Source organism: Prionailurus bengalensis, chromosome D4, assembly GCF_016509475.1.
Source record: "Prionailurus bengalensis isolate Pbe53 chromosome D4, Fcat_Pben_1.1_paternal_pri, whole genome shotgun sequence".
Classification (NCBI taxonomy): Eukaryota; Metazoa; Chordata; class Mammalia; order Carnivora; family Felidae; genus Prionailurus; species Prionailurus bengalensis.
In genome coordinates this window covers 884,618-910,013 of record NC_057359.1, presented here as the reverse complement: position 1 = coordinate 910,013, position 25,396 = coordinate 884,618, and the positions used below count along the sequence as shown (strand labels likewise).

Sequence of the window (25,396 nt, the reverse complement as noted above, 5' to 3'; positions counted from 1 at the left end):
GTCAGGGGTGCCTGGTGGCTCAGTTGGCTAAGCATCCGACTCTTGGGTTCAGCTCAGGTCATGATTTCACGGTTCATGGGATCGAGCCTGGGCATGGAGCCTGCTTGGGATTCTGTCTCTCCCTCTCTCTCAAAATAAGTAAATAACTCTCTCAAAATAAGTAAATAATTCTTTTGGGGTGCCTGGGTGGCTCAGTCGGTTGGGCGTCCAACTTCGGCTCAGGTCATGATCTCGCGGTCCGTGGGTTCGAGCCCTGCATCAGGCTCTGTGCTGACAGCTCAGAGCCTGGAGCCTGTTTCAGATTCTGTGTCTCCCTCTTTCTCTGACCCTCCCCTGTTCATGCTCTCTGTTTCAAAAATAAATAAATGTTAAAAAATAAAAATTAAAAAAATTCTTTTGATTTAGTATTTTCAGAGTGCTGGTTAATTCAGAGCCCTCCCCTACAGGAAAGAGCACTGATTCCAGCCCCTGTGGCTCCTGTGCCAGGACACAGAGGGGCTCGGGGAGCACAGGACAGCAAGCACAACAGGTCGTCTGGACCTTGGGCCTTCAGAACCTCATGTGGATTCCGAGACTGTGCAGGAGAGGAGACAGCATGGGACCAGGGAACCAGGGGACCAGGGACCAAGCAGGGAGAGCACCCTGTCCACGTTCTCCCCAAGCTTCACCTTCGGGTCCCTAAACGGGCCTTGAGCATCAACCTCACAAGGACAGAGGTGGCCCAGGTTCTGGTGCTCTCCTTCATCCTGCAAACAGACCAGCAGCACCCTAGCAGGCAGGCCAAGTACAGAGACAGGGATCCTGCCCACACTGCCAGGCTGAGTGGCCCCCAGAAATGTTTAGGCCATACCTGGAGCACAGAGAAGCTCAAGAAGTGGGTGAGGGACCAGGTGCACAGTGGTGACGCTCCAGAGGTTGGTGTTCCCGCCCCCCTGTCCCATGCCCTGCCAGGGAAGCAGGCGAGAGCGAGGGGTTCACCCACCTGGAGGTCCGAAATGTCCATTTTCTCCCGGACACTGAACTTCTGGCCCATGAGCCGCAGCTTGGGCACACAGTAAAGGATCATGCTGTTGAACTGCAACAGGGACAGGCACCGGGTGAGGGGTGCCTGTACCCCGACAAAGGAGGCACTACAGACAGGTGGCTTGGCAAGGCCCTGCGGCTGGGCTGGGCGTGGCTCCGTGGAGGGCAGGGCGGGGAGCATGGTAGGTAGGACGTGCTCTTTGCCCGAGGGGGCGGGGAGGGCGTGCTAGGAAGGGCGTGGCTCTAGGAAGGGCGTGCTAGGAAGGGCGTGGCTAGGAGGGGCGGGGCCAGGGGCGTGAACCCGCGACGGGCGTGGCTTCATGCCGGTGGGCGGGGCTCTTGGTCAGGATGGGGTTCTGTGGTGGGGGGGCGTGACAGGAAGGGGGTGGCCCTGTGGAGAGGGCGGGCAGGGGCGTGGTTCTATGGTGGCGGGTGTGGCTCTCTCTGGGGCAGAACGCCGTTCTGTGGTGGGGGCGGGGTTCTGTGGCAGGGGCGTGGCACCGTGGGCTGCAGTGCTGGGTGCGAGCAAGGCGGGCAGAGCCGAAGCGTGCCAGGTATAGCGTGAGCCTGAGACAGATGTGGCTCTATGGCTGGGGGCCTGGCGGGGGCGTGGTGACTAGGGCGTGGCTCCGTGGCTAGGTTCTGTCCGGCAGTTTGGGGTTCTGTGGCGGGGGGTGTGGCTTTGTAACAGTGGCTCTGTGGCATGGGCTCTGAGGCGTGCTGGGCTGGGCTCTGTCGGTCAGGTTGGGGGTTCTGCGGCAGGGGAAGGGGGGCGCCGCGTGGCGGGAAGGGCAGGGGCGTGGTTCCCTGTGGGGTTGGGCGGGGCTCTGCTGCAGGGCGTGGCCTGTAGGCGGGGCTCCGTGGTGGGGGCGGGGCTCCTGGGAGGGCTGGGCGGAGCTCTGCAGCAGGGAGCAGGGCTGGGCGGGGCTCTGTCGGTCTGGTTGGGGTTCTGCGGCGGGGGGGGGGGGGGGCGAGAAGGGGCGTGGCTCTGTGGCTGGGGCGTGGTGGGGGCGGGGCTCTGCGGCAGGGAGCTCGGCTGGGCGGGGCCTCACCAGGAAGAGGTGGCGGTCCTGGGCAGTGCCATTCTTGGCAGACAGCTTCAGGATGTGGCCCTCCTTGATGAGCTCGTTGGCGGGGTTGACGATGTCCTCCTCGCCACCAAGTCGCTCATACACCTCCAACAGCTTGTGCATTTTCTCCTGTGACAGACACAGGGCTTAGGCCACCACATGGGCACAGGGACCAAAGGGCCCGTGGTGGCCACCCTGCAGGTGCGGCCCAGAACCAAGATGGGGCAGCAAGCATGCCGATGAAGAGGTGGGAGGGACACGCCAGGTGCCACTCAGGCTGGGCGTTAAAGAATGAAATGAAGTCGCCCCGCAGAGAACGACGAATAACAGCCACTAACACCACTGCGATGGGCCAGGCTGGGCTCCTCACGATACAGTTATCAGCTCAATTCCAGCACCGACCCTATGACGTAGGTGTCATTTTACCCCAGTTTAGACAAGGAAACTGAGGCATGGAGAAGTCAAGTGAGTTTCTGAAGGTGTTTCTGCTAGAGAACAGGGACTGGCCCTCTCATGACCTCTACGCTGCACCCCCGGTCCCTCTGTGGTCAGAGGAGGTATTTCCGGTGGCTGCAGCTTTTGCCCTGGACCGTCATCACTGCCTGTGGTAACCTTGCCTGGTTTCCTGTTCCTCTCAGACCACGTGGCTCAGGGCCGTCAAGACGCCAGACCTCTGCGGGCTGGAGGTCATCTTCGTCTGGCCTCAAGACTGCTTGGGTGGTCACATGGCCATGCGGGTTGTGATAGGAAAGGGTTGGCAACCTGTGGCCCCAGCTCTGAGCCGAGAGGCCATGGGCCCTGCCCTGCGCTGCCAGCACCAGGGCTGGAGCTGGGACCAAAGGAATGAATGCAGCAGAAGGCAGAGCTGAGCCTGCAGGAACCTCAACTCAGTGACACAGAGCCTGGACCTGCCAAGCCACAGCAACCGCTGCCCGGAGACCTGGCCAACCTCAGCCTGCACACCTCGGAAGCAGGCTCGTTTGGCTAGCCCTCTGTCTCTGGTACAAACACAGGTGGCAGGTGTGGGTGTAGGGGTAGAAGGGGGAGCCAGCATAGAGAGTAAGCAGGAACAGGCAGGGCATGGCCAAAGGGCCTTGCATGTACTGGGGGGCTGGGCGTGTACCTGGCATGTACTGGGGGACTGGGCATGCAACTGGTGTGTACTGAGGGGCTGTGTATATACGTGGCGTGTGGGAAAGCCGGTGTGCACCTTGGAGGCAGTAGCAGGCCAGAAGATTCTGAATAGAGAGTGACAAAACCGGTGCCCCATAGAAAGCTCTGAGCTGGAGAAGTGTGGATCAAAACTGGGGAGACTCTCAGGCTGGGAGAAGCCAGGGCAGTGGTCCAGGTTGAGCAGGGGTAGGGCCTGGTACAAGGGTGGAGAGGCTCCCATGAGCACACACTGATAATTCCCTAATGCCATGCCCTGGGGTCAGACCAGGACCCCACACCACCCGCCACCCTGGCAAACAGAGACCTCACCAGACTAGGGGAGAGAACCGCTGCAGGTGTGCTACAGGTGGGGCAGGAGTCCACCAAGGAGGAGGCCTCGTCTACACCCCTCAGAGATGGAAACCTGTGGGCACTCCCCCAAACGTCCACAGGCTCCATGTTACTTGTGACCATGGAGTTCTCTTTGGCGTCCACCAGATTTAGCGGGGAGGCGGAAAGGGAAATTAGACAAAAAGGACCCAGGGTGAAATGTAACCTGTGTAGGTTGCGGTGGGCGCCCCACAGTGGGTCTGATCTCTGACTGATCTGTCCCTGGGGCCCCAGAGCAAACTGGGGACAGGCAGGTAAGGATGTGGGGCTGGACTGCAATGCAGCACCCATGGGAACCAGCAGCTGCCTCTCCTTTCTCACAATGAGAGACGTGGGGTCAAACAAATATTTCACTCCTTTTCCTCCAAAAACAACAGGGCCCATGTGAAAATAAATTAGGTCTCAGGATTGGGAGACCCTAGGGCCAGCTGATGGCACAGGCTCACCCAGATGGCATCACAGGTGCAGTGCAGAGCTTATGGGGTTTCCCAGTGAGGCCAGGGATTTGGATTCTCCTGTGAACCGCCCCGATCTACAACGCTGGATGAGGACTTAGAAATTCTGCCCAGGCACTGTGCAGGCCAAACAAGGGACAGAGCCACCTGGGTCACAACAGGGCATGGGCTCCTCCTCCACCTCTAGGCTGTGTTTGGAGGTGATGAAGTTTGGCCACAACCCTGATGAGAGACCCCAGAGAGAACGATCTGCCTGCCATGTGCAGACACACGAGAACGGGACAGAAGCCTGGGATAGAAGCTGCAGGTGCCTCCATCTGGGCTCTCCAGTGTTCAGACCTGCCACATACACACTGTTGTGTAAGCCCATCTGTGGGATTTTGTGACAGCAGCCTGTGCTAAGACAGAGCTTCAACAAGTGAATGAATGAATGAATGAATGGTGGGTCCTGTTCTGAGCACTCTACGTAGGGTGACTCATTTGATCCCACAACAGCCCAGTGAGACAGGTCCTGTCAGTGACCTCACTTTACATATGGGGAAACTGAGGCACAGGGCACTAGACAGCTTACCAACAACCCTAGAGTTAGTAAGGGGCTGGCCTGTAGAGCTCGTGGCAGAGGTGTGGGTGGTGTGCACGCTGTGGGGCCCTCAGGCATCTGCCAGGATCCCCACACTCACCATTTTCCGGATGGCGGCGTTGGAGTGGTTGGCGGCAGTGGAGATGAGCTCCAGGGACCCTGCGGGAGGAAGACGTGGAGTCAGGCTGCGGGGTGCCTGCTGGCGCCACACACACATCCTGACCTCACCAGGTGCTGCCCTGCTCCTGCCCTTTCCCTGCTCGGGAAGGGTGGAGCCCTGCAGACACACTCCATTTTGTGGGGGTCTGCGGGGGGTCTGCCGGGGCCGGCACCCCACTCCCCCTGCCGCCACAGTTACTGCCTGTGGACCAGGAGCTGCCCATTCCTGGGGCCTGAGCTCGGCCAGCATCCAGCAGCCCTCTCCCCAGAACCGGTGTCCACCCCTCACAGTGCAGGGGGGGCAGATGGTTCTCTGTCCTCAAAGACTCAGTCCCTTCCCCAGCTGTGCTTGGGGGCACCTGGCTGTCTCCCCTGCTCTGTCCCGGTCTCTCTTCTCTCTCTTTGGCTTCCCAGCAGGGGCCCCGGCTCCCACTGCCCAGGAGCCTCACTTTCTGCATCCTTCCGGTCAGGGGCGTCTCCGGGGAGCCTCTTCAGATAGTCCTTGAGCAGCAGCTCGTAGCGGGGGACCCTCTGCACGGGCTCCAGCATATGGTGCTGCAGAGTCAGGTTCCCGCACACCTCCTGCTTCTGTGGGGGCGACAGACACACGCATGGACCCTGGGCCCTCATCCCTGCTTATGGTGCCACGGCACCTGCACCCTGCTGACTGCAGACCACATTTACAGCGGGGTAAACTGAGGCTTGGAGAGGCTGCACAATGGAGCAAGGGCCCAGACTCCCAGTGCTAGCTCCTTTAGACACGTCCTCACTGGAGTCCTTGCACCCAGACGGCTTCTTTCCCTCACTGGTAACTCCCCCACTGCATCAGGGGCTGGGCCTGCTCCCCTCCCAGACATCAGGAGTTCTCTGAGTGCTGCTGTGTGTTCTCATAGAAATGCAACCCTGTCTGCATGCAGGGGTGGGCTCTCAGGCCCTACCCTGCCCCTGCCCAGCAAGGCTCACAGGCTCCCTACCCCCTGACCCTCTGCTCCCACAGTGCCACCTCTGTGCTCCCCTCTCGGGTCCCCTCCCCTTGCTGCCCACCTCCTCTTCCTCGCAGATGAAGAGGAAGCACCCCTGTTGAGGCCCTGCTTGCCTCTTACAGAGTCCCCCTCGCCCCTGCCAGGGGAGGTGCACTGTCCACCCGCTGTTCCCCACCTGTCTCCTGTGCCCACTCAAGGCCCACAACAGAACGGCTTCCAGCTCAAATGAGCTCTAAAGGCTTCACACACAACAGGCCTGGAGAAACACTGGCCTGCAACTGTCACGAACACGATCCTCCCGGCAGGGGTGGGGCGGGGGGGCGTTATCAGGAGTGAGGAGGAACCAGATGTTCACATAATCTCAAAGTATCTCCCTGCAGGAAACTTATTGGGACCACGGAGGGCACGTGCTTCCTGGGAAAGGAGACCATGGCACAACTCGCGCTCTAGCAGGCAGGCATACAGAACTGCTGCACCTGCACACTCCGCCCTCCTGATGGCCTGCTCGGGCCGACAGTGCCTGCCCCACCGCTGGGCCTCCAGGCCCTGCTGATGCAGGCGGCACAAGCTCCCAGTTCCTGCTGGTCACCAGGAGCTGGGGCTCAGCCACGGGCCCAGCCTGGGAGGCTGGAGGGGGTATTCCATGGAGACAGCTGGGGCGGATGTGGCTGCTGGGGGGAGGAAGGACTCGCATCAGCACTGTCCTCTCTGGGGCGGGAGGGAAGCTGGGACGCAGGGTGATCTCGGACTCTACACTAGGAAATCACAGGTGACCTGACGGCTGCAGGATCTGGGAAAGATGCAGAGTGGAGTAAGGTGTGTGTGAATGCATGTGTACACACACACGTGTGTGTGTGTGTGTGTGTGTGTGTGTGTGTGTGTGTGTGTGTGGCATGTGCACACACATGCACTCTGTGGTGTCCACGTGTGGCGCTCAGGGTAAACAGATGTTGGGACAAGCAGCTAACTATTCACAAAGATAAAACTGGATTCTTACCTCCTACCACAATCCTTTTGGAAACTATTCTGGAATAGCAACTCTAATTTTTTAAAATGAAGACATAACATAGTCATGGGATGGGAAACGCATTTGTAAGCATTACTTTGAAGATTTCTTAAAGCGTTAATATACTAAAAAAATAGTGAAGGGGCACCTGCGTGGCTCAGTCAGTGGGGTGTGTGACTCCTGATTTCAGCTCAGGTCATGATCCCAAGGTTATAAGATTGAGCCCTACATTGGGCTCTGCTCCAACAGTGTGGAACCTGCTTGGGATTCTCTCTCCTCTCTCTGTCCCTCCCCTGCTCGTGCTCTCCCTCTCTCCCAAAACAGAATAAACATTAAAAAAAAAAAAAGAACTAGTAAACGTGAGTACTTAAAAACAAAAATTTTGTATGGCAAACAACATTCATAAAATTAAAAAATAAAAGATCAATGAGGAAAATAACTTGCAGGACACAGAAGATGTTCTTAACATATAAAAGCCTGGGGCGCCTGGGTGGCTCAGTCGGTTGAGCGTCTGACTTCGGCTCAGGTCATCCATCATCTCATGGTTCATGAGTTCGAGCCCTGCGTCGGGCTCTGTGCTGACAGCTCAGAGCCTGGAGCCTGCTTCGGATTCTGTGGCTCCCTCTTTGCCCCTCCCTACTTGTGCACGTGCGCATTTTCTCTCTCTCAAAAATAAACATTTAAAAAATTATACAATGAAAGAGAGAAAAAAATTCCATTAAAAAACATTAAAAATCTGAAAAATTGTTAAACAAAAAAAACGTGACACAGAAGAGACTGCTGCAGCAGAGACGTGGCCGGGCGGCTTGCAGAAAGACAGAAGGAAGACCGATGCACATTTCCCTCCATGCCTGCGTGGCTGGTGAGTGGGAGACACGGGCACTGGACCCAGAATCTACCCAGTGACACATCGCACCACCTCTCTGAGGCATGCTTCCCTCCCGTGAGATGACAACTAGGTTTCACGTCCCGTGGTTACTGCGTAGAGCTTCTGGACACATCCTGCTGTTTCACTGAACTTCCCTGCGCCAGCACGCGACCCCGCGCCATGCTGCACAGGCAGGCGGCTGCCCTACCTGTATGCCCTGGATGATCTCTTTGAACAGCGGTGAGCGCTGGGTCCAGGTGCTCACCAGCTCCACAGCACGGTCGAAGTTCTTGACGTACTCGCCGTACATCTTGAGGAACGGGGCCAGCTTCTGCAGGATGTCTCCAAGCCGGGGGTTCGTGTCCCTGTGCGGGGGAGACAGGCTGTCCGAGAAACAGCTTGGGCAAGGGGCCAGAGGTAGGACAGGGACTCGCCAGGAATCTGTGGGCCAACAGCCCAGCTCCCAGCTCTGTGTGATGGTGGGCACACCGCTCACCCTCTCTGAGCCTTACTTCCACCCCGCCTCCCATATCCCACGGGCTGGGAAACAGCAGGCTACACAAGGTAAACGAGAGGATCGCATGGGCCCTTCGACAGGGCAGGCACAGGACCGCTGCTCCAGACCAGGGGTGCCAGCGGTGACGTGACCGCTCAAACGACAGGCACTCATCAGAGAGCATCCGTGAAACCCCATTTCAGCCGTTAGATGAGCAGATTTTAGGAACAAGGGGCCGAGCAGGCGCTGGCCTGAGAAGGGGAAGGAGTGCGGTGCTGAAAACGGCATGGACGGGGATTTGAAAATGAACTTCAAGAGGAAAAAGAGACCAACAGCCTTTGACCTTGGAACTGTGGGGAACTGATCCTAAAGAGATGATCAGAAAGCAAGTGCAGAGAGCCATCCACTGTGGCATCACTGGACCGTGCACCGGGGGACGTCGCTCAAAGGCTGGCCACCTGTGAAGGCAGGCGGGCAAGCCCCTGGGGAGTATCTGTGCACATGTGGTCTTTCTAGATCCTCAAGGAGAAAACCCACTTTTAAGCAAGTGTGGACCGCGGCCTGGGGACTGTATAACCCTCACTGCAGGTGGAGTACATCCTTACAAAGGACCGACCAACTGCCAGGGACCCTCCCTGACACCTGAGTCAAGGCTCCTGGCGTCTGTGCTCTCAGTGGCCTGGCTGCAGCTGGAGAGTGGGCTCTTGGGCGCCAGAGAAGGGAGGGAGCAGCAGAGGCCCCAGAGCGAAGCAGCAGCACCCGGAACCGGGGGGCGGGGAGTGGGGGGAGGCACATGCTGTGGAGAATGGCAAGTCTGGGGCCATGCCTCACGGCCAAGCTGACCCTCTGCTAAGAATGCCCAGAGGGGCAGAGGGACAGGACCGCCCCTGGGGGCAGCAGCAGAGGATCCAAGGGGCACTGCGAGGGGGAACATCTCAGTTTTTAAGGCCAAGGCGGAGTATACACGAGGAGGGAAATGAACCTGCCGGCACTGTTTACTCGATGTTTGAGATCCCATAAAGCCCTGAGTGGGTACTAAAGTCCCTTTGATTTGCAGGTGAGGCAGCCTAGATGTGGGGACACTGCATGGAAGGAGCCAGGCCCTCAGGTGCTTCCTTGTCTTTCAGGCACACAAACCAGATTGAGAGGCCGCTTGGTCGTGAGAATTCCACAAAACCACCACGACAGAGTCGCCAGGGCCCCAGCCTCCACCAGCATTGAGGTCACGCTCCTGGGGAGATGCCCGCCCCCACTTCCGCGGGACCCAGGGCCACGCTCACCACTCCTCCGTGATCCGTGTCTGCAGTTCCGGCAGGAGGAACTGCCCGTGGAAACGATAGATCGAGGAGATGTTGGAGAAGATGCCTGTGGTGACTTCCGGAGGGATGCCTGCTTCCGCCAGCTGGGTGCAGAAAACCTGGGGTGCAGAGGCCCACAGAGCAGGCGCTGAGCGAGGGCTGCCACAGACAACATGACCGCATTTGCCCCCTGAGGCGTTCGGGAGAGGCTGCTGCTGCCCCTTTTCTTCATCAAACTGGCTCAAACTATGGTTTTACAGCAAGCGAATTTATGGCTGAGGAGTGTGGGTGAGGCAGACACAGTCTCCTGCTGATGGGGACAGGCCATCTTCCCTTCACCCACCTGCCACGGGACCCGGGAGGTCCCGATTTGCTTCCTCTGCTCCGTGAGCTACAGACAGAAGCAGCACCTAGCACTCTCTGAGTTCCCCAGGGGTTTCTTTCCTGTGCCCATAAATCCTGTGCTGCTGTGGGGACAGGGAGGTGCCAGCCACTGTCCCGACACTTACGCAGAAAGATTTCCAGAGGCCATTCACGAGCTGAGACAACGCAACTGCCCGGCAGAAAGACCCCGAAGTGACAGGGTAAGACCTCTGTCCCAGAGCCCCAGGCTCAGACAGCGAAAGGGAGGGGTCTCTGGACGAGACTCACATTCCAACCGTAAGGCCTAGCCAGCGCCATGAGATGGGGACTCTGCCTCTGCCACTGCGCACAGACACCCTCACATGCATGAAGAAGGGCCCGGCCGCGTGTGCTACCTGGTCCAATAGGTGCAGCCGCCTCACGTAGGTTTTCTCTGTGTGCAGGAGCTCCTGGGCGATGTGGAGCAGCTTCTGGGGCTCAGAGCACTGCAGAGAGAAGAGCGTCAGCTCCCTGGGGAGGCGGCTCTGACGCTGGGTGACCAGGGGTCCCGGAGGGCCGGAGGAGACCGCCAGGCCTGGGACTTTTCGGGGAGGTTTCTGGGGAAGGCACAGCAGCTCCTGCCAATCCCCTCAGAGCCTCTGCAGCCCAGAGACAGCTCTGCCCTCCCGAGACCCTGGCCACAGAGCCGGTGGAGCAGCCACATCAAAGTATCCTGTGGCCTTTGTCAGCAAGATGGCAGACCAGAAAGGCGCTGAAATCAAAACCTGTAAACCAAGAATACTGTATCTAGAAAAGCTGTCCTTCAAAAATGAAGAAGAAATTGAAAAAGAGTGTCCCAAACAAACAAAAGGCGAGGAGTTCATTATCACCAGACCTGCTCTGTAAGAAATGCTAGAGAGTCATGCAGCTGTACAAAAATACAGGCGCTCTGGTAAGGAAAACACATGGACAGATAGAACCTGTATTATTGTAATTCTGGTGCATAAAATTTAAATGACAGAAACCATTAAAAACCTGGAAATCTACACTAAAGGGTAAACAGTATATCAATGTGTAATTCATGACATCAGTAATGGAGTGGGGAGGAGGGGCTGCTGTAAAGGAGTGGTTTTTGCAGTCAAAGTCAACTTGTTACCAGTTTAAAATAGAATGCTATAACTTATGGTGTTTTATGTAACTTCAATGGTAACCACAGAAAAAAATACCTACAGGATATACACAAAAGGAAATGAGTAGGGAATCAAAACATACCATTACAAAAATTCAATGAAAAGTAAGGAAGGCAGTAGGAAAGGGACAAAAAATCCACAAGACATGTAGAAAACAATGATCAAAATGGCAATGGTTAAGTCCTTCCCAATCAGTAATTACTTTAAATGTAAATGGATTAAACTCCCCAATCAAAAGACATGGACTGGATGGATGGATTAAAAAAATACTATCCAAGTAACTACTTGCTGTCCACAAGACACTCACTCTCGATTTAAGGACAGACGTAGGCTAAAAGTGAGAAGGATGGAAAAGATACTCCATGCACATAGAGACAAAGAGAGAGCAGGGGTGGGCACACTAATATCAGACAAAACAGACTTTAAAGAAAAAAGACAAGACAGAACTTCTGTTACAAGACAGAACAAGGGACAGGATATAATGATAAAAGGATCAATGTAGACACAACCACAAATGTTTATGCAGCAAGCCTCATAGCTCCTGAATATAGGAAGCAAACTTGACAGAACTGAAGGGCGACACGGCAACACAGAGATGGTAGGAGCCTTGTGTACCACATTTTCCTACTGGACCTGCAGACAGAGTCCCAGTGAGGAAACAGAGGCTATGAACAACACAGTAGACCAACCCGCCAAGCAGACATACACAGAACCCTCCACTCAAATCAACAACCTAACTTTACGCCTCAAGAGATGAGAAAAAGAACACGCTAAACCCAAAGTAGTCAGAAGGAAGGAAATAATAGAGATTAGATCAGAGATAAATGGAACACAGAATAGAAAAACAATGGAAAAAATCAACAAGACTAAGGGTTGTTTTTTGCAAAGGTCAACAAAATTGACAAACTCTTAGCTAAATTACTAAGAAATAAAGAGAGAAGACTCAAATCACTAATATCAGAAATAAAAGAGAAAACATTACAACTGATGTCACAGAAATAAAAAGGATCACAAGAGATTGGTATTAACATTTATACTCCAACAAACTGGACATCCTACAAAAATGGATAAATTCCTAGAAACACATCAAGACTGAGTCATGAAGAAATAGGAAATCTGAATAGACCAACAATGAGTAAGTAGATTGGCTAAGAAATAAAAAACTTCCCAAAAAAGAAAAGCCCAGGACCAGATGATTTCATTGGAAAATTAATACCAGTCTTTCTCAAATGCTTCCAAAGAACTGAAGAGGAGAGAACAGGTGTGCCTGGGGGGCTCAGTCTGCTAAGCATCTGACTCTGGATTTCGACTCAGGTCATAATCTTGCAGTTCATGGGATCCAGCCCTGCGTGGGACTCTGTGGCGACATCAAGGGTCCTGCTCACAAGCTCCCTCCACCCTCTCTGCCCCTCCCCCAATTGTGTGTGTGTGTGCGCTCTCTCTCTCTCTCTCTCTCTCCCCATCCCCCAAAATAAAATAAAAACTTAAAAAAAAAATAAAGAGAACATAGCTGAGCTCTGTGAGGCCAGCATTACCCTGATACCAAGGCCACTCAAAGACTTTATAAGGAGGCTACAGAGCAACCTCCCTAAAGGACACTGATGCGCAAGTCCTCAACAGAACAGTAGCAAATTTCATTCAACACTACCTAAAAGGATCATATGCCATGACCAAGAGAGATTTATTCTGGGATGCCAGAGTGCTTCCATCCATCAACATTCAACACACAACATTCACAGAATGAAAAACCCCACCTGATCATCTTAATTGACACAGAAGAAGCATTTGATAAAATGCAATACCCTTTGTGATAAAAGCAACATACTATGAATAAACGGGGACTTCCTCCACATAATAAAGGCTGACTTGATGTGTGTGACCCTCCCACATCAGCATGCCCTCACTCTACCTGGGTGGGGGGACGTGAGGCACAGGGTCCCAGGGCTCTGGTCCAGTGCCTCACACCAAGGATGGGCCAGTGTGTGATGTTCTAACCAGACACCCAGGATGGAGAAGGCAGACAAACCCAGAAGGGTTGGCATCTCCGTATTAGAGACACGAAGACCTGGGCCTTCTCCAGCAAGCCCCTGGCCCCGGGCACACCCCCAGAGCCCGTGTGGGCAGGATGGGACAAGCCTGGGGTCTGCACCTGCTCCCAGCACCCCGGACACACCTTGAGAGCCACAGGTGGTGTGGTCCTTAGTAACCACATCATTTATTTTCTGCATTTAATTTTTTTAAACATTTTATTTATTTCTGACATAGAAAGAGACGTCGCATGCACGAGTGGGGGAGGGGCAGAGAAGGAAGGGGACAGAGAACTGAAGGAGAGCCCCACGTGGGGCTCAAACTCCCAAATGGTGAGATCGTGACCTGAGACGAAGTGAGACACCCAGATGCCCCTATTTTCTGTATTTCAGGTGTTTGGACATCTTGGGACCTTGCTGACCCCACAGCAAGGGCCCCTCCCAGGTCTGGCTGTTTCTTGCAGATATAAAGGACCCACGTGCAATCGTGTCTTTCACATGCAAGCCAGGCCACGCTGATCCAGACATCTGGGAACGCGTCTGTGCCCAGGGCACACTAAGGTCATTCAAGTTGGCCAATCCAAACTTGCTCACCCTGCTTCTCCCGTTCCTTCCCACAGAAACCACAATGTGTACTTGCCACAGTTTTCACCCCCTCTGCCTCTTGACCCACTCTGGTCCTGCCCGTGTGGCCCCGTGGCCCGGCCTGCTCCTCTTCTTGGGAACTATAAGTAACAAACCATCCGTTTTTAAGTAAGCTCCACGCTCAACGTGGGGCCTGACGCACAACCTGGACATCAAGACTCACGTGCTCTACTGGCCGAGCCAGCCAGACTCCCCACCATCTTTTTCAACGGCTGCCGCCTCCTGATGGGTTGGCATTACCACACACGAACAGTAACAAAACCAGATTAAACCACAGCTCCCGCCTGCCCCCGAAAAGTTGGCTCACAACAGCGAGGGCGTGTGGTGACCCCTCACCCTCCAGGCCTGTCTTCTGTCTCGGTCACGTTAGCCAGTAGGCTCTCCACCGGGGCCAGCAGGCTGGGGGTCCCCTCCACCGGGGCCACAAGGTCGGGGGTCACCTCAACCAGGGGTCACCTGGGCTTCTCGTAGGACCCGGTCGCTTGTGCCACCCTCCCCACGCACAGGCGTCTCTCAGAGCCAAGGGCCCCCTGCTTCATCTCCCCATCCCCACACGTCCCCGCACGGCGCCCAGAGCCCGAGATGCTGACAGGACACAGGTGGGTCTGTCACAGCACACCCGCCATGTTGTGGGCATATCTCCTTCCCGGAGCATCTGCACAGGGCTCGGCTCCTGTTCCCAGGCTCTCCTCCCGCCCCTGCCATGCTCCATGGTGACCTTGGGGCTCCCCATTCCTAGCACAGGGGACACTCATGCTGCCTTCCTCACAGGGGCTCTGCCAGGCGGGCAGCCAGTCCTGGTGAAGGGTGTGGTGGTGGTTCCATTAGCACCGTCACGGCCACCAGGGGTGGGGTCCCCGTGCCACCGTGTGGACATGTTAACCTAGGCTCGATAGTGAGGTTGCCGCCTGAGGTGTTGGGGCCCCTGCCCTGCCCACTGACCTGTTGCAGGGCCTGTCTGAGCGTGCTGACGTGCAGCCACTACTGGAACCAGGCGGGAGCGATGCCACCGTGACCCTCAAGACCCTTCAGAAGACCCCTGCTGCCTGGAGGTGGGGTGGCCTACCTTGGCTGTGTCCGCACGGGCCCCCGGCGGGCTGTTCTCAGTGTCTGGCTCCTCACCGCTACCTTCGCCCACATCATCGCTGTCGGCCTCCTCCCGCAGGGCCCCACCTTCTGGGGCTGCCTCTGGGTGTAGCCCCGGGACCATGGGGCCCAGGCCGGCCTCACCACCCTCCTCACAGGGAAAGTGCTCGCCGGCCACGCTGCAGGATGGACTGTCGATCCCACTGTCGCGATTAGGGATCTTAGCGCTACCACTGGGGTCCCCCGCGGGGCCTGCATCCGGGGGCCTGTCCCCTGCGGTCGGGCTGCCGGGACTCCTGGGGTCAGGGTCCTTGCGGGGGGCTCTGGGCCCAAGGGGCAGTGCTTGGAACTTCCCTGGGGCTGCCCTTGGCAGCCCCGGGGAAGAGCAGTCAGGCCCGATGTTTGGCTCCTCCAGGGCAGCAGCGGGGGTCAGGGCTGTTGAAGACCCCTCTCCTGACTCCATCCTCAAAGCTGAGCTCTGTGGGGGACCAGCCAGGGGCTTCCTGTGGGAGGAAATCAGCAGGGTCAGTGCCAGCCAGGCATGGACCAGTCCATGGGCACAGGCATGTCCCCCCAGAGAAGGGAGGAGGTGGGAGGGGACTGAGTGTGGAGTGAACAGCCCACACAGCTCCAGCTAGGCCCTATCCAGACAGACTTTTAGAGAATACCAAATGGAAAACATTTTATTTTTAAAATAAAATTTTTTTACATCAAAAAAAAAAAAAAGGAAGGAGAAGAGACACAGAGGGAAAGAAGAAGAAAGGAGGGGAGGAAGGAAAGGAGAGAAGGAGGGAGAGAAGGAAGAGTGGAGGGAGGAGGGAGGGAAGGGGGAAGGGAAGAAGAAGAGAAGGAGAAAAGGGAAGAGGGAGGGAAGGGAGGAGGGAGGGAAGGGAGGAGGGAAGGGAGGAGGGAGGGAAGGGAGGAGGGAGGGAAGGGAGGAGGGAGGGAAGGGAGGAGGGAGGGAAGGGAGGAGGAAGAGAAGGGAGGAGGGAAGGGAGGAGGGAGGGAAGGGAGGAGGGGGGGAAGGGAGGAGGGAGGGAAGGGAGGAGGGAGGGAAGGGAGGAGGGAGAGAAGGGAGGAGGGAGAGAAGGGAGGAGGGAGAGAAGGGAGGAGGGAAGGGAGGAGGGAGGGAAGGGAGGAGGGAGGGAAGGGAGGAGGGAGGGAAGGGAGGAGGGAGAGAAGGAGTGCCGCAGTGTGAAGCCAGCCACTGCTCCATACATTTAAACCATGTGCACAAAAGTCACGGTCATGAGGTCACCAGCAGTCTGCCAGGTGCTCTGGCTTCTGGGTGCTGTGTACCCCATGATGTAGTTCTGAGGGGACCCTCCTTGGCATCACTGGGGCTGCGTGTCTGACAGGTGATCAGGCACCTTCCACAGACCCGGGGCCAAGGAGGCCAGGGCTTTGCCCCAGATTCCTCGCCCCCCCCTCCCCCGCGCCCACCAGAGCACCCTGGAGCTACTTCCTGCTTTCACCTCCCACCTCTCCTGGAGGAGAGGGAGTCAGGTGCCAGTCTGGGAGGGTGGGGCTGGGCCAGGGGAGATGACATTCCCCCAAACCTTCCTCATGCCCCACTTACCTGGCCCCAGGTCCCCAGTGAGGGCTCCGCACCTGGCTCCTTGCTGGCTGCACTCCTTCCGGGTCACGGTCGGCGGCTCAGGCCAGAAGCCGGCGTGAGAGGGACTGGCCGAAAGTCTCCTTCCTGCCCATCACGTTAGAAGTGGGGGTCCTGAAACAACACGGTGGGAGAGGGAGCATGAAACCGCGGCTCCGCCGATGCCGGGATGCCAGGCCGGCTCCAAAGGCAGCGGGTGTAAGGGCAGCTTCACCGCCCCGCCCAGCGCGGCCAACCCTGCAAGGGTCACGGCCACAGGCGGAGGGAGGACAGGGGCGCCTCGAGGGCCAGGACTGACGCCTCGGAGTCAGGGTCGCACCCGGTGTGCAGAGAGCCGGCGGGCACCCTCCCAACACCCCCAGACGCGGCGCCCAGGGCTCATGCCCACAGTCAGCCCAGCGGCCAGCAAGCAGTTTCTGCACCCCCTCCCCTCCTCCCCCGAGAGACTAGGCTAAAGACCCACCGGTGGAGACGCAGCTCCCTCTGGCTCTCACACAAAACCCAACAGGCATCCAGGGCCTGGCCCTCCCCTCCGGGGCGCTTCAGGGCAGGAAGACCTCAGGGCAAAGTCCTGAGGCACCAGCTCTGCCACCTGCGTAGCTGGCTTCCGTGTGGTGGGACTGCTCCCGAGCGGACCTTTCCCTAAGGGACACCAGGCCACAGCAGGACGCACACCCTGGCTGCCACGCTCCGGATCGCTTGACGTAGTTGGGGGTGGGGGGGTGGGGGTGGGGGGAAATACCAAGATTTCCAGCCTGCGTTGTGCTCGCCGTTCGGAGACAAACTCAGGTTCCAGCAGACACTCAGGACAGAGCCCTGCCAACGCGTGGCTGGAATGCGGGCGGCAGGCTAGGCCTCCCTGTGTCCAGCGGGTCGTCCCGCACCAGGTGCAGCCTCCGCAACCCCACCTGCCTCTGGTCGGGGTGGAGAGACAGCCTCCACCGGGCGGCAGAGCACAGCGCCCCCAGCAGGTGGGAACCGGCACTGCGCGCAGTCACCCAGCGGGACAGGGACCTGGGTGACAGCCCAGGAGAAGAGGAGGTGGCGGTCACCAGGCAGAGCGCTGGAAGGAGAGCCCGTCAGGGAGCAGAGCGCTGCAGGGCCCCCAAGGATGGCTCAGAGCACGCGAGAGGGCGCCACGAGACCGAGGAGGAGCCGCTGGAGGGCATGGCACGGGTGCGGGCTGGGCCATGCGGTCCCCACGGGGAGCCCTGCTCAGGTCCCAGGAAGCCCCCGTTTACACGCAGCGTCACTGCGTCCCTGAACAACGTTCACAACCGGTGATGAGAGCACAGACCAGGGAAGCTGCGGGCGCACGTCCTACTCCGTGCACAAGGTCAGCGGAGACGGGGGCGCGCACGACTGTCTTCCAGGAGCGGATCCGCTGTGGGCAACAGAAACCATCCCGACCGAATCACAGAGATAGCGGGATGTGGAAAAACCCAGCGGCACAGTGTGCATGTACCTGCACTCCCCGTGTATATAACTGCAGGCCAAAAAAAGGGATTGAGCAGGAAATGCTTGAGGAAATCATGGCCAAAGTGTTTCCTGATTTAATAGAAGCTGTAAATCCACGGATCTAAGCAGCTCCGTCGACGCCAAGCACAAGAAAAGCGTGCACTTAAACATTTTTCCACAGAGAAAACTCTAGGCTTACAGAGCCTCTCTGGTGAATTCTGTCCAACATTAAGGAAGAAATGATATCAACTCGACACAAAGCTTTCCAGAACACCGAGGGAAAGAGAACGCCTGCCAACCGCACGGATGGCTCTGGAAACACCGTGCAGGGTGGAAGCAGATGGACACGAGGGAAGGTCCTCATCTGCTGCTCCATCTACAGAGTTCCGGGAGACGCACGCTACCCTGCGGTCTGGGATGCCGGGCGGCTCATTGTTGTGACCGGGGAGACCGATTCACAGGGACGGACGCGTGTGGAAACATCAGGTTGTGCGCTTTGAACACGGGCAGTTCCCTGTGTCGGTTACACCGCCCAGATGGTGATGCCTCTGACTTGCTCCAGCTCGGCGAGTCAATGTCCCCAAGTGCCATTTTCCTTATTCCAGGAGGGACGGAGAGTCGGCCAGAGCACAGGGCCAGGCCCGCGGCCTAGGGAGGCTCCGGCAGCACTGGTGCCCACCTGGGCATTCCCTTCCGGGGGAGTGGGCTGCATTCTTCCCCCAGAGGCCCTTGGGCCACGAAGGCCCTTCTTCCAAGGGCAGTGGCAGGAAGCAGCTCAGCCAGACAGGAAAGCCCAAGGCTCAACATCAACGCGTCCTTCAGGGAACGCAGAGCACCGCCCCCCACTCTGACTCGGGAAGCCCTGGGATGCAGCCCACGACCTTGCTCACCCCAGGACTGGTCTCCCCGCTGCCTTGTCGAGGCCAAGGTCAGGGAAGGCCAGCCCAGGTGCCGCCCGCCTTCCACGCTGCTCAGGGGACCAGACGGCTTCGGGGAGGGAACACACGTGTACACACACACACGCACGCTTCCACAACACGTGCACACACACACACACACACCACATGCCAGAAGCTGTGCCGAGCACTTCTGCACACCTGCTCAGTCACAGTCACCAGTCACCAAGGTGGGTGATGCTCTGGGTCTCAGACAAGCAGCACCTGGGAGCCTCTAGCCAGACACGCTGCTCTGAACCCCGGATTGGGCTCTGGGCTCATTCTGACATGTCCAGGGCCTGGGGGGGGGGCGGGGGGTGTCACCACGGGAGGCGGCACATCTCTAGCAGGCCCTGGCTCTCCCCTTAGAAGCCCCGAGTCCCCCCAGCTGAGTGAGGCTGGCTCCTGCACCTATGCAGGACTCAGCCAGGGTCCAGGGCCCCTGACAGCCAAGATTGCCACTACCCAGCAGAGAAGGCGCCAACACTGGGGCTGGGGGAGGTTTGGGCAATGTAGAAGTAAGGACAGATCAAATGTCCCCCTCTCTGCAGGGTGCTGGGGACCATTTAAGTGTCTCCACCGCGGCAGCCAGCAGACGGGGCGGCATGAACGCTGTCGTCCCGGGCCTGGGGCCCTAGTACTGCCCGAGACAGGCAGGGACGGTCCTGCAGATGGACCACAGGGCCGCCCGCTGCTTAGTTTCCCCTGTGGCGAGGTCTGCTCCTCAGGAGCAGCACAGGAACCCCTGCTGGAACCACCACCATCTCTGTCTCTTGCCGTCTGGCACCTGGCACCCTGTCAAATAGCAGCCGCCAGAGGCGTGAGCCAGAGAAGCCTCTGGAACTGTCCCGGCCCTGACTGGCCCCAGAGAAACCCTGAGTGAGAGCCACCTGGCAGCACCCTGCCAGCCCCAAAACTATGCGAGATATTCAGTGGGGCTGCTCTCTCCCCCACCAAGCTCAAGTGGTTGGTCACCTGCAGCAGGTGACCCGAACGAGACTGAAAATACCATGGGGCGGCACCAGGAACCTCTGCGCCACCACACCTGCACGCGGGTCCAGGCGGGGAGACACGGCTGCAGAACCCACGAGCTGCCAGTGAGAGAGGCCCGTGACCCGGGGGTGCTCCGCTCCAGGTCAGGCACTTGTGTTGGGGCCTCAGCCTGCGGTCTCCGTCCCGTCTGCTGAGCACACACAGGCCCTGGCACGCGTCTGGGGTCAGTGGGATCTTGGAGGTGGGCGGGGCCACCAGGGCAAGCTGAGCACAGAGGAAAGGAGACAGATCGACACGGTGCTGTCCCTGCCTGCTGGGATGCCCACACCAGCTTACATCCTGACTCAAAGTTCCTGCACTTTTGCAAATGGTTTGATGCATCCTTTCCAGAAAACTTAGAAGTTGTGGGAAAACAGAAAGGAAGTTAGAGCTCCCTGTCACCCTAGCACTGGGATGCTCGTGTGGGCAGCCGCCTGGGGACTGGATGGTCCCAACAGGGTCCTGGGTGGGCTGCAGCCTTTCTTAGAGACATGCTTTTGTTTCAATGCCGATTCCAACACGAATGCGTCTTGTCCTCAAGAATGCTTTCCTCCCAGAAGAACTGAAAGCAGAGACTTGAACGAGTACTTGCACACCCATGTTCACAACAGCAGTATTCACAAGAGTCAAAAAGGAGAAGCAACCCAAGTGGTCACGGGGGATGATAAACAGCACATGGTGGGGCTGTGTGACAGAACATAACTTGCCAGTAAGAGGAGACAGACCCTGACACCTGCTACCTCACGGATGGGCCTTGAGGACATGATGCTGAGGGCGGTGAGCCCATCACAGAAGGACATGCCCCGTGTGATTCCACCCACGCGAGGTCCCTGGGGTCGTCAAATCACAGAGACAGAACATGGATGGTGGACCCCGGGGCCGGAGGCAGTGGTGGTGGGGACAGGGCAGTTCGTGTTTCTAAGTCTCAGTTTGGATGAAAATGTTCTGGACGATGGATGGTGGGGATGGTTGGAGAAAGATGTGAATACACTTAATGCCACTGAACCAGACCTTTAGAGTGGCTTGGATGGCAAACTTTATGTCAGCTGTATTTTACCACACACACACACACACACACACACACACACACACACACAGTTTTTAAAAAAAGGTGTGTTTTGGAAAATCCTATCAGAAGTTGTATGAACCAGAGTCGAGACAACAGTGATTCAAAAGCACCTAAAACCTACTCCCCCGCTGTGCCTTGGCCTTTTCTCCACACCCCGGAAGCCCCTCGGCCCGTGGGGACACGCGGTTGTGGTGAGAGCTTGGCCCAGAGCCAGCTGCCTGAAAACCTGTTGACCTGCTGCTGCTAAGCCACTGCTCTGCTGCTCTGCCCCCCGCCCCCCGACCTGGTCCTGGGGCTCGAACAGACGGGGGGATGGGGACTGTGACACAGACCTGGGGGGAATCCTGACAGACCTGGGGGGGGCACACTTGGTAATGGCTGACACAAATGGGGAGGGGGGACGCTGACACAGACCCGGGGTTGAGTGGGGGAGTGTGGACCTGATGGACGCACAGCACAGGAAGGACGCACAGCACGCAGGTGTACGGTAAGCGCACAGGACGCTCGGCACAAGGTGCGCACCTCAAGCTGGTGAATGGCCCGGGGGACGCATGCGCACAGAATGCACAGCATGCGGGGCGCACGCGCAAGGATGCACAGCATGAGAGGTGCGCGGCACGCAGGTGTGTGACACACGCACGAAACGCACGGGACGCTGATAACGCAGCGCGCGAGACGCATGCGCACAGAACGCACGGCTCGCAGGACGCACGCGCATGGGACGCACGATACGCGGGGCACCTGGCACAGGGGACCCACATGCCCAGAACGCACGTTACCCAGGACGCACAGCATGCGTGACACCCGGCACGCAGGTGTACGACATGCGCAAGGGACGCATGGCACGCAGGACAAACTGCCTGTGGGACGCACAGCACGGTGCACGCAGGTGCACGGCGCACGCCCAAGACACACGGCACGCAGGACAAACGGCTTGTGGGACACACGCCACGCAGGTGTACGGCACTCGCATGGGACGCACAGCACGCGGGTCTGGCTGTGCCTGCAAAACCGACCACCTCCTCTGCCTCTACTTACTGTTTCCTTTTCCTTCCTATTTTGTTTTCCCCTTGAACTTTCTGTATACGCGCGTACTTCTGTTTCCTGCTGTTGGTATTCACCGTCACTGCACGCTGCAGCCCTTGCCAGCCATCACACAGCTGCAGGGAGAAGGCCCGGCCTTCCCACCGGTGTGTAGGCCCATGCGGGCGCCGGGCTGTGTGGCAGGGTTGCGTGCTGGGGGTGGGCCACCAACTTCTGGTGCTGCACTGAGCCACCTGCTTCTGGGGAATGTGTGGCCCTACCTTTCATTATATCTGAAATTTTCACTAAAACATCTAGTGAAACAGGCAGACGTGCACATTCCCAAAGCTATCTCACGGAAACCCTGCCCCGCGCTCCCGAGAGCCACCCTGTGTGCATGCACCCCGGTCCCACCCGGGTCCACACCGCCCTGGGGAGGCCTCCCCACGAATCCCCACCTGCGGCCACTGTCCCTGCTGCCCCGGTGGAACCCTCCCCATGACAACAGGTCTCTGTGCAGTGAGTGACCTGCCAGGTAATTGTGGGAAAGGGACATCAGGCAGCGTATTCACCTTCCCAAACCCGCTCACTTGGGTGAGCCAGAGTGCCATGTCCTGGGCGCCCACGGCTTCATTCATGTGGGCCCGTCAGAGCCTGCAGAGCACTCCGGAAAGGTCAGTCACCATCCACCTGACTGGACACCTACACGACCAATCATCACCATCATATGCAAGACCTCAGATAAGGAACATATCCCAGCCAGAGGGAACAGCATTCCAGAGAGGGAACAACACCCCAGCCAGAGGGAACAGCATCTCAGAGAGGGAACAGCACCCCAGCCAGAGGGAACAGCATCTCAGAGAGGGAACAGCACCCCAGCCAGAGGGAATGGCGTCTCAGAGAGTGAACAGCAACCCAGAGAGAGGGAACAGTGTCCCAGCCAGAGGGAACAGCATCCCAGAGAGGAAATAGCATCCCAGACAGAGGGTATAGCATCCCAGACAGAAGGAATAGCATCCCAGACAGAGGGAACAGCATCTCAGAGAGGGAAGAGTGTCTCAGAGAGAGGGTACAGTGTCCCAGAGAGAGAGAACAGCACCCCAGCCAGAGGGAACATCCCAGAGATGGAACAGCATCCGAGAGAGAGGGACCAGTGTCCCAGCCAGAGGGAACAGCGTCCCAGAGAGAGGGAACAGAGTCCCAGACAGAAGGAACAGCACCCCAGCCAGAGGGAACAGCGTCCCAGCGAGAGGGAACAGCATCCCAGAGAGAGGGAGCAGCGTCCCAGAGAGAGGGAGCAGTGTTCCAGAGAGAGGGAACAGCGTCCCAGCAAGAGGGAACAGCATCCCAGAGAGAGGGAGCAGTGTTCCAGAGAGAGGGAACAGCATCCCAGCCAGAGGGAACAGTGTCCCTGATGGAAGAAACAGGGCAAACGAGCATCAACCTGGCCATCCAGAGAACCAGGTCATGCGCCTGGAGATGGAGGAGGTAGAATCTTAGGGCTGCAGACAGAATGGGTCTCCCAGCTGTGGGCAGCTAGGGGGCTGTGCAGGTGGGTGACGCCCCATTCAAGGCTGGGCTTCACATCTGTCCTACGGTTTGACTTCCATATTCACCTCCTTTACTGAGGTGCCTCACTTTCGTCATGTGTCAGTGGAAATCCTCAGAATCCACCTGGGGCAGGTGCTCCCAGCACTGGGCCAGCAGGTGCACCACTGTCACCGTTCTGAGTCCAAGGACAGCCCCAATCCTGGGATCTTGAGGGGCTCAGGGCAGCAATGCTCCATGTGTCCTCAGAGCCTCGTTTAACCCGTCTGAGCTCCGGCCTCAGCAGACCAACTGAGGTTCAGGCCTCTGCGTGTCAGGGCATATGGGCCCGTCCAGTTTCGGAGGCCCCTGAACTGTAGGAGGTGCTGGGCTTTGTGGGGAGACGGACATCAGCCCCGAGGAGGGGAACCAGGGCCCTCAACATCCTGCAAACACCCAGCTGGAGACAAACCACTTCCTCCCTGCGCACCCGGCCCCACCCGGCTAAGCTGTCAGGCTCCGAAGGTTTGAGTTGGGCCCGAGGCCGAGGCCCAAAGCTCCCTGTTTCCTCTCCTGCCAAGTGGCTGAGTAGTCAGCCAGTCGACTGCAAGCCCAGAGGGCCCCGGGAGTTGGGTGCTCAGGACGCAGCTGTGCCCCTGGACACACTCCTGCTCTGCACAAACACACTGGCGTCTGGCTCCACCCACAGCCACCTGTGGTGTGCCCCCACCCAGGAGTCAGCCGTGTGGGGTTCCCAGGGGGTCCTCCTCCCCAGTAGGGCCGCCACAGCCAAGCCCTGTCAGCATCTAAATTGCAGGTTGCAGAACCTTCCAGAGCCACATTTTGTGGGAAGGCCTACCCGCCCGGGGACTGTGTCTGGGACCACCCACCCCTCCTAAGCCCAGGCAAGGGAAGACCAGCACTGGCCAGGGCCTCAGGGACAAATGTGCAGGCTGGACCCATGGAGGGGGGCGGTCACCCTGAGCCAGGTCGGGCTCAGACCCCGGCCCCTCCCAGGCTCCGTTCACCTCAGCCAGTCTGAGCAGCCCCAGACGATGCCGAGTGCTGTCCCGGCAAACGGCGTGCTTGCCGCTGGATGCGGCCCATAGCACCCTGGTTCTTCACAAACAGGCCCCCAGGAGGCAGGGGAGTGCGCACGACACGCTGCTCACGCACCACCACACGGTTCCTGACTTGGAGCCACCGACCCCAAACGGCCCCTGCTCTGAACACCCTCGTCCCCAGGAGTGCCCTGTGCAGCACCAGCACAGGCTGCAGGGGCCGGCGAAGACCCCAGAGCTGGAACCACTCACCTGCTGTCCGTGGGAGTGTGTGCTTCTGTCCGGGGCGGACCTCAGGCAGCAGCGAACACAACTTCCTTTTGCTAGTTTTGCAATACAGGTCACCAAAGACGTTGCCTTTGCATTTCCGCGTCGTCACACGCCCAAGCTCACTGGTTCCCCAGCTGCCTCTTCTGTGAAAGTACAGCCCAAACCGGCTGGAGAGCTGTCCAGGCCCCGCCGAGCCTCTGCACCGTGGCCTGCGGTGGCTTCACAGTGCCCTGAACTGTCCTGGGCACGGACGTGGCAGAGGCCCCAGACTTCCTGCCTCCAGCTCGCCTTGTGGGCTTTTCTGCACAGATCTGCAAGCACACGATCTTGGGGTGTCCAGCAGACGTAAGCAGTGGGGTCCCCTAGCTGAGAGGAGGGGCCGACAGACCATCAGAGGAACGGTGAAAAGGGCCCACCCCACCCACGACACTCCGTGACCTCGGGGAGTAAATACTTGAGACGTGGAGTCCTAGAGCTCGGGCCACAAGTTCTGCCCGCCATCCAATGGTGGCTTCTTTATCCCGCCATGATGCTTCTTTAGAGACAAAGTGATTCTTTGAACCTTGATGTCCTCGTTGCTGGCCAGGGGTCACTGTGGAGCCCCCCGGGGCAGCACTGCACACACAGGCAACGTGT

General features: G+C 58.1%; 1 protein-coding gene across 2 annotated transcripts in view; it reads right to left on the bottom strand.

Annotated features, from left to right (window-relative positions):
* The window catches only part of FGD3 (FYVE, RhoGEF and PH domain containing 3), a 40,768-nt gene extending 15,905 nt beyond the window's left edge, over positions 1-24,863 (bottom strand). The window contains exons 1-10 of one of the 2 annotated variants that reach the window (XM_043567264.1): positions 24,743-24,863; positions 16,350-16,499; positions 14,751-15,273; positions 10,239-10,328; positions 9,463-9,599; positions 7,895-8,051; positions 5,279-5,417; positions 4,771-4,829; positions 2,076-2,222; positions 983-1,075 (exon numbers count right to left, since the gene is read on the bottom strand). In XM_043567264.1, the coding sequence (XP_043423199.1) occupies positions 983-1,075; positions 2,076-2,222; positions 4,771-4,829; positions 5,279-5,417; positions 7,895-8,051; positions 9,463-9,599; positions 10,239-10,328; positions 14,751-15,233 (1,305 nt within the window). In that variant the 5' untranslated portion in view covers positions 15,234-15,273; positions 16,350-16,499; positions 24,743-24,863. The remainder of the gene's footprint in view (positions 1-982; positions 1,076-2,075; positions 2,223-4,770; positions 4,830-5,278; positions 5,418-7,894; positions 8,052-9,462; positions 9,600-10,238; positions 10,329-14,750; positions 15,274-16,349; positions 16,500-24,742) is intronic. The other variant, XM_043567265.1, reaches the window with a different exon arrangement.
* Between the last annotated feature and the right edge of the window lie 533 nt (positions 24,864-25,396).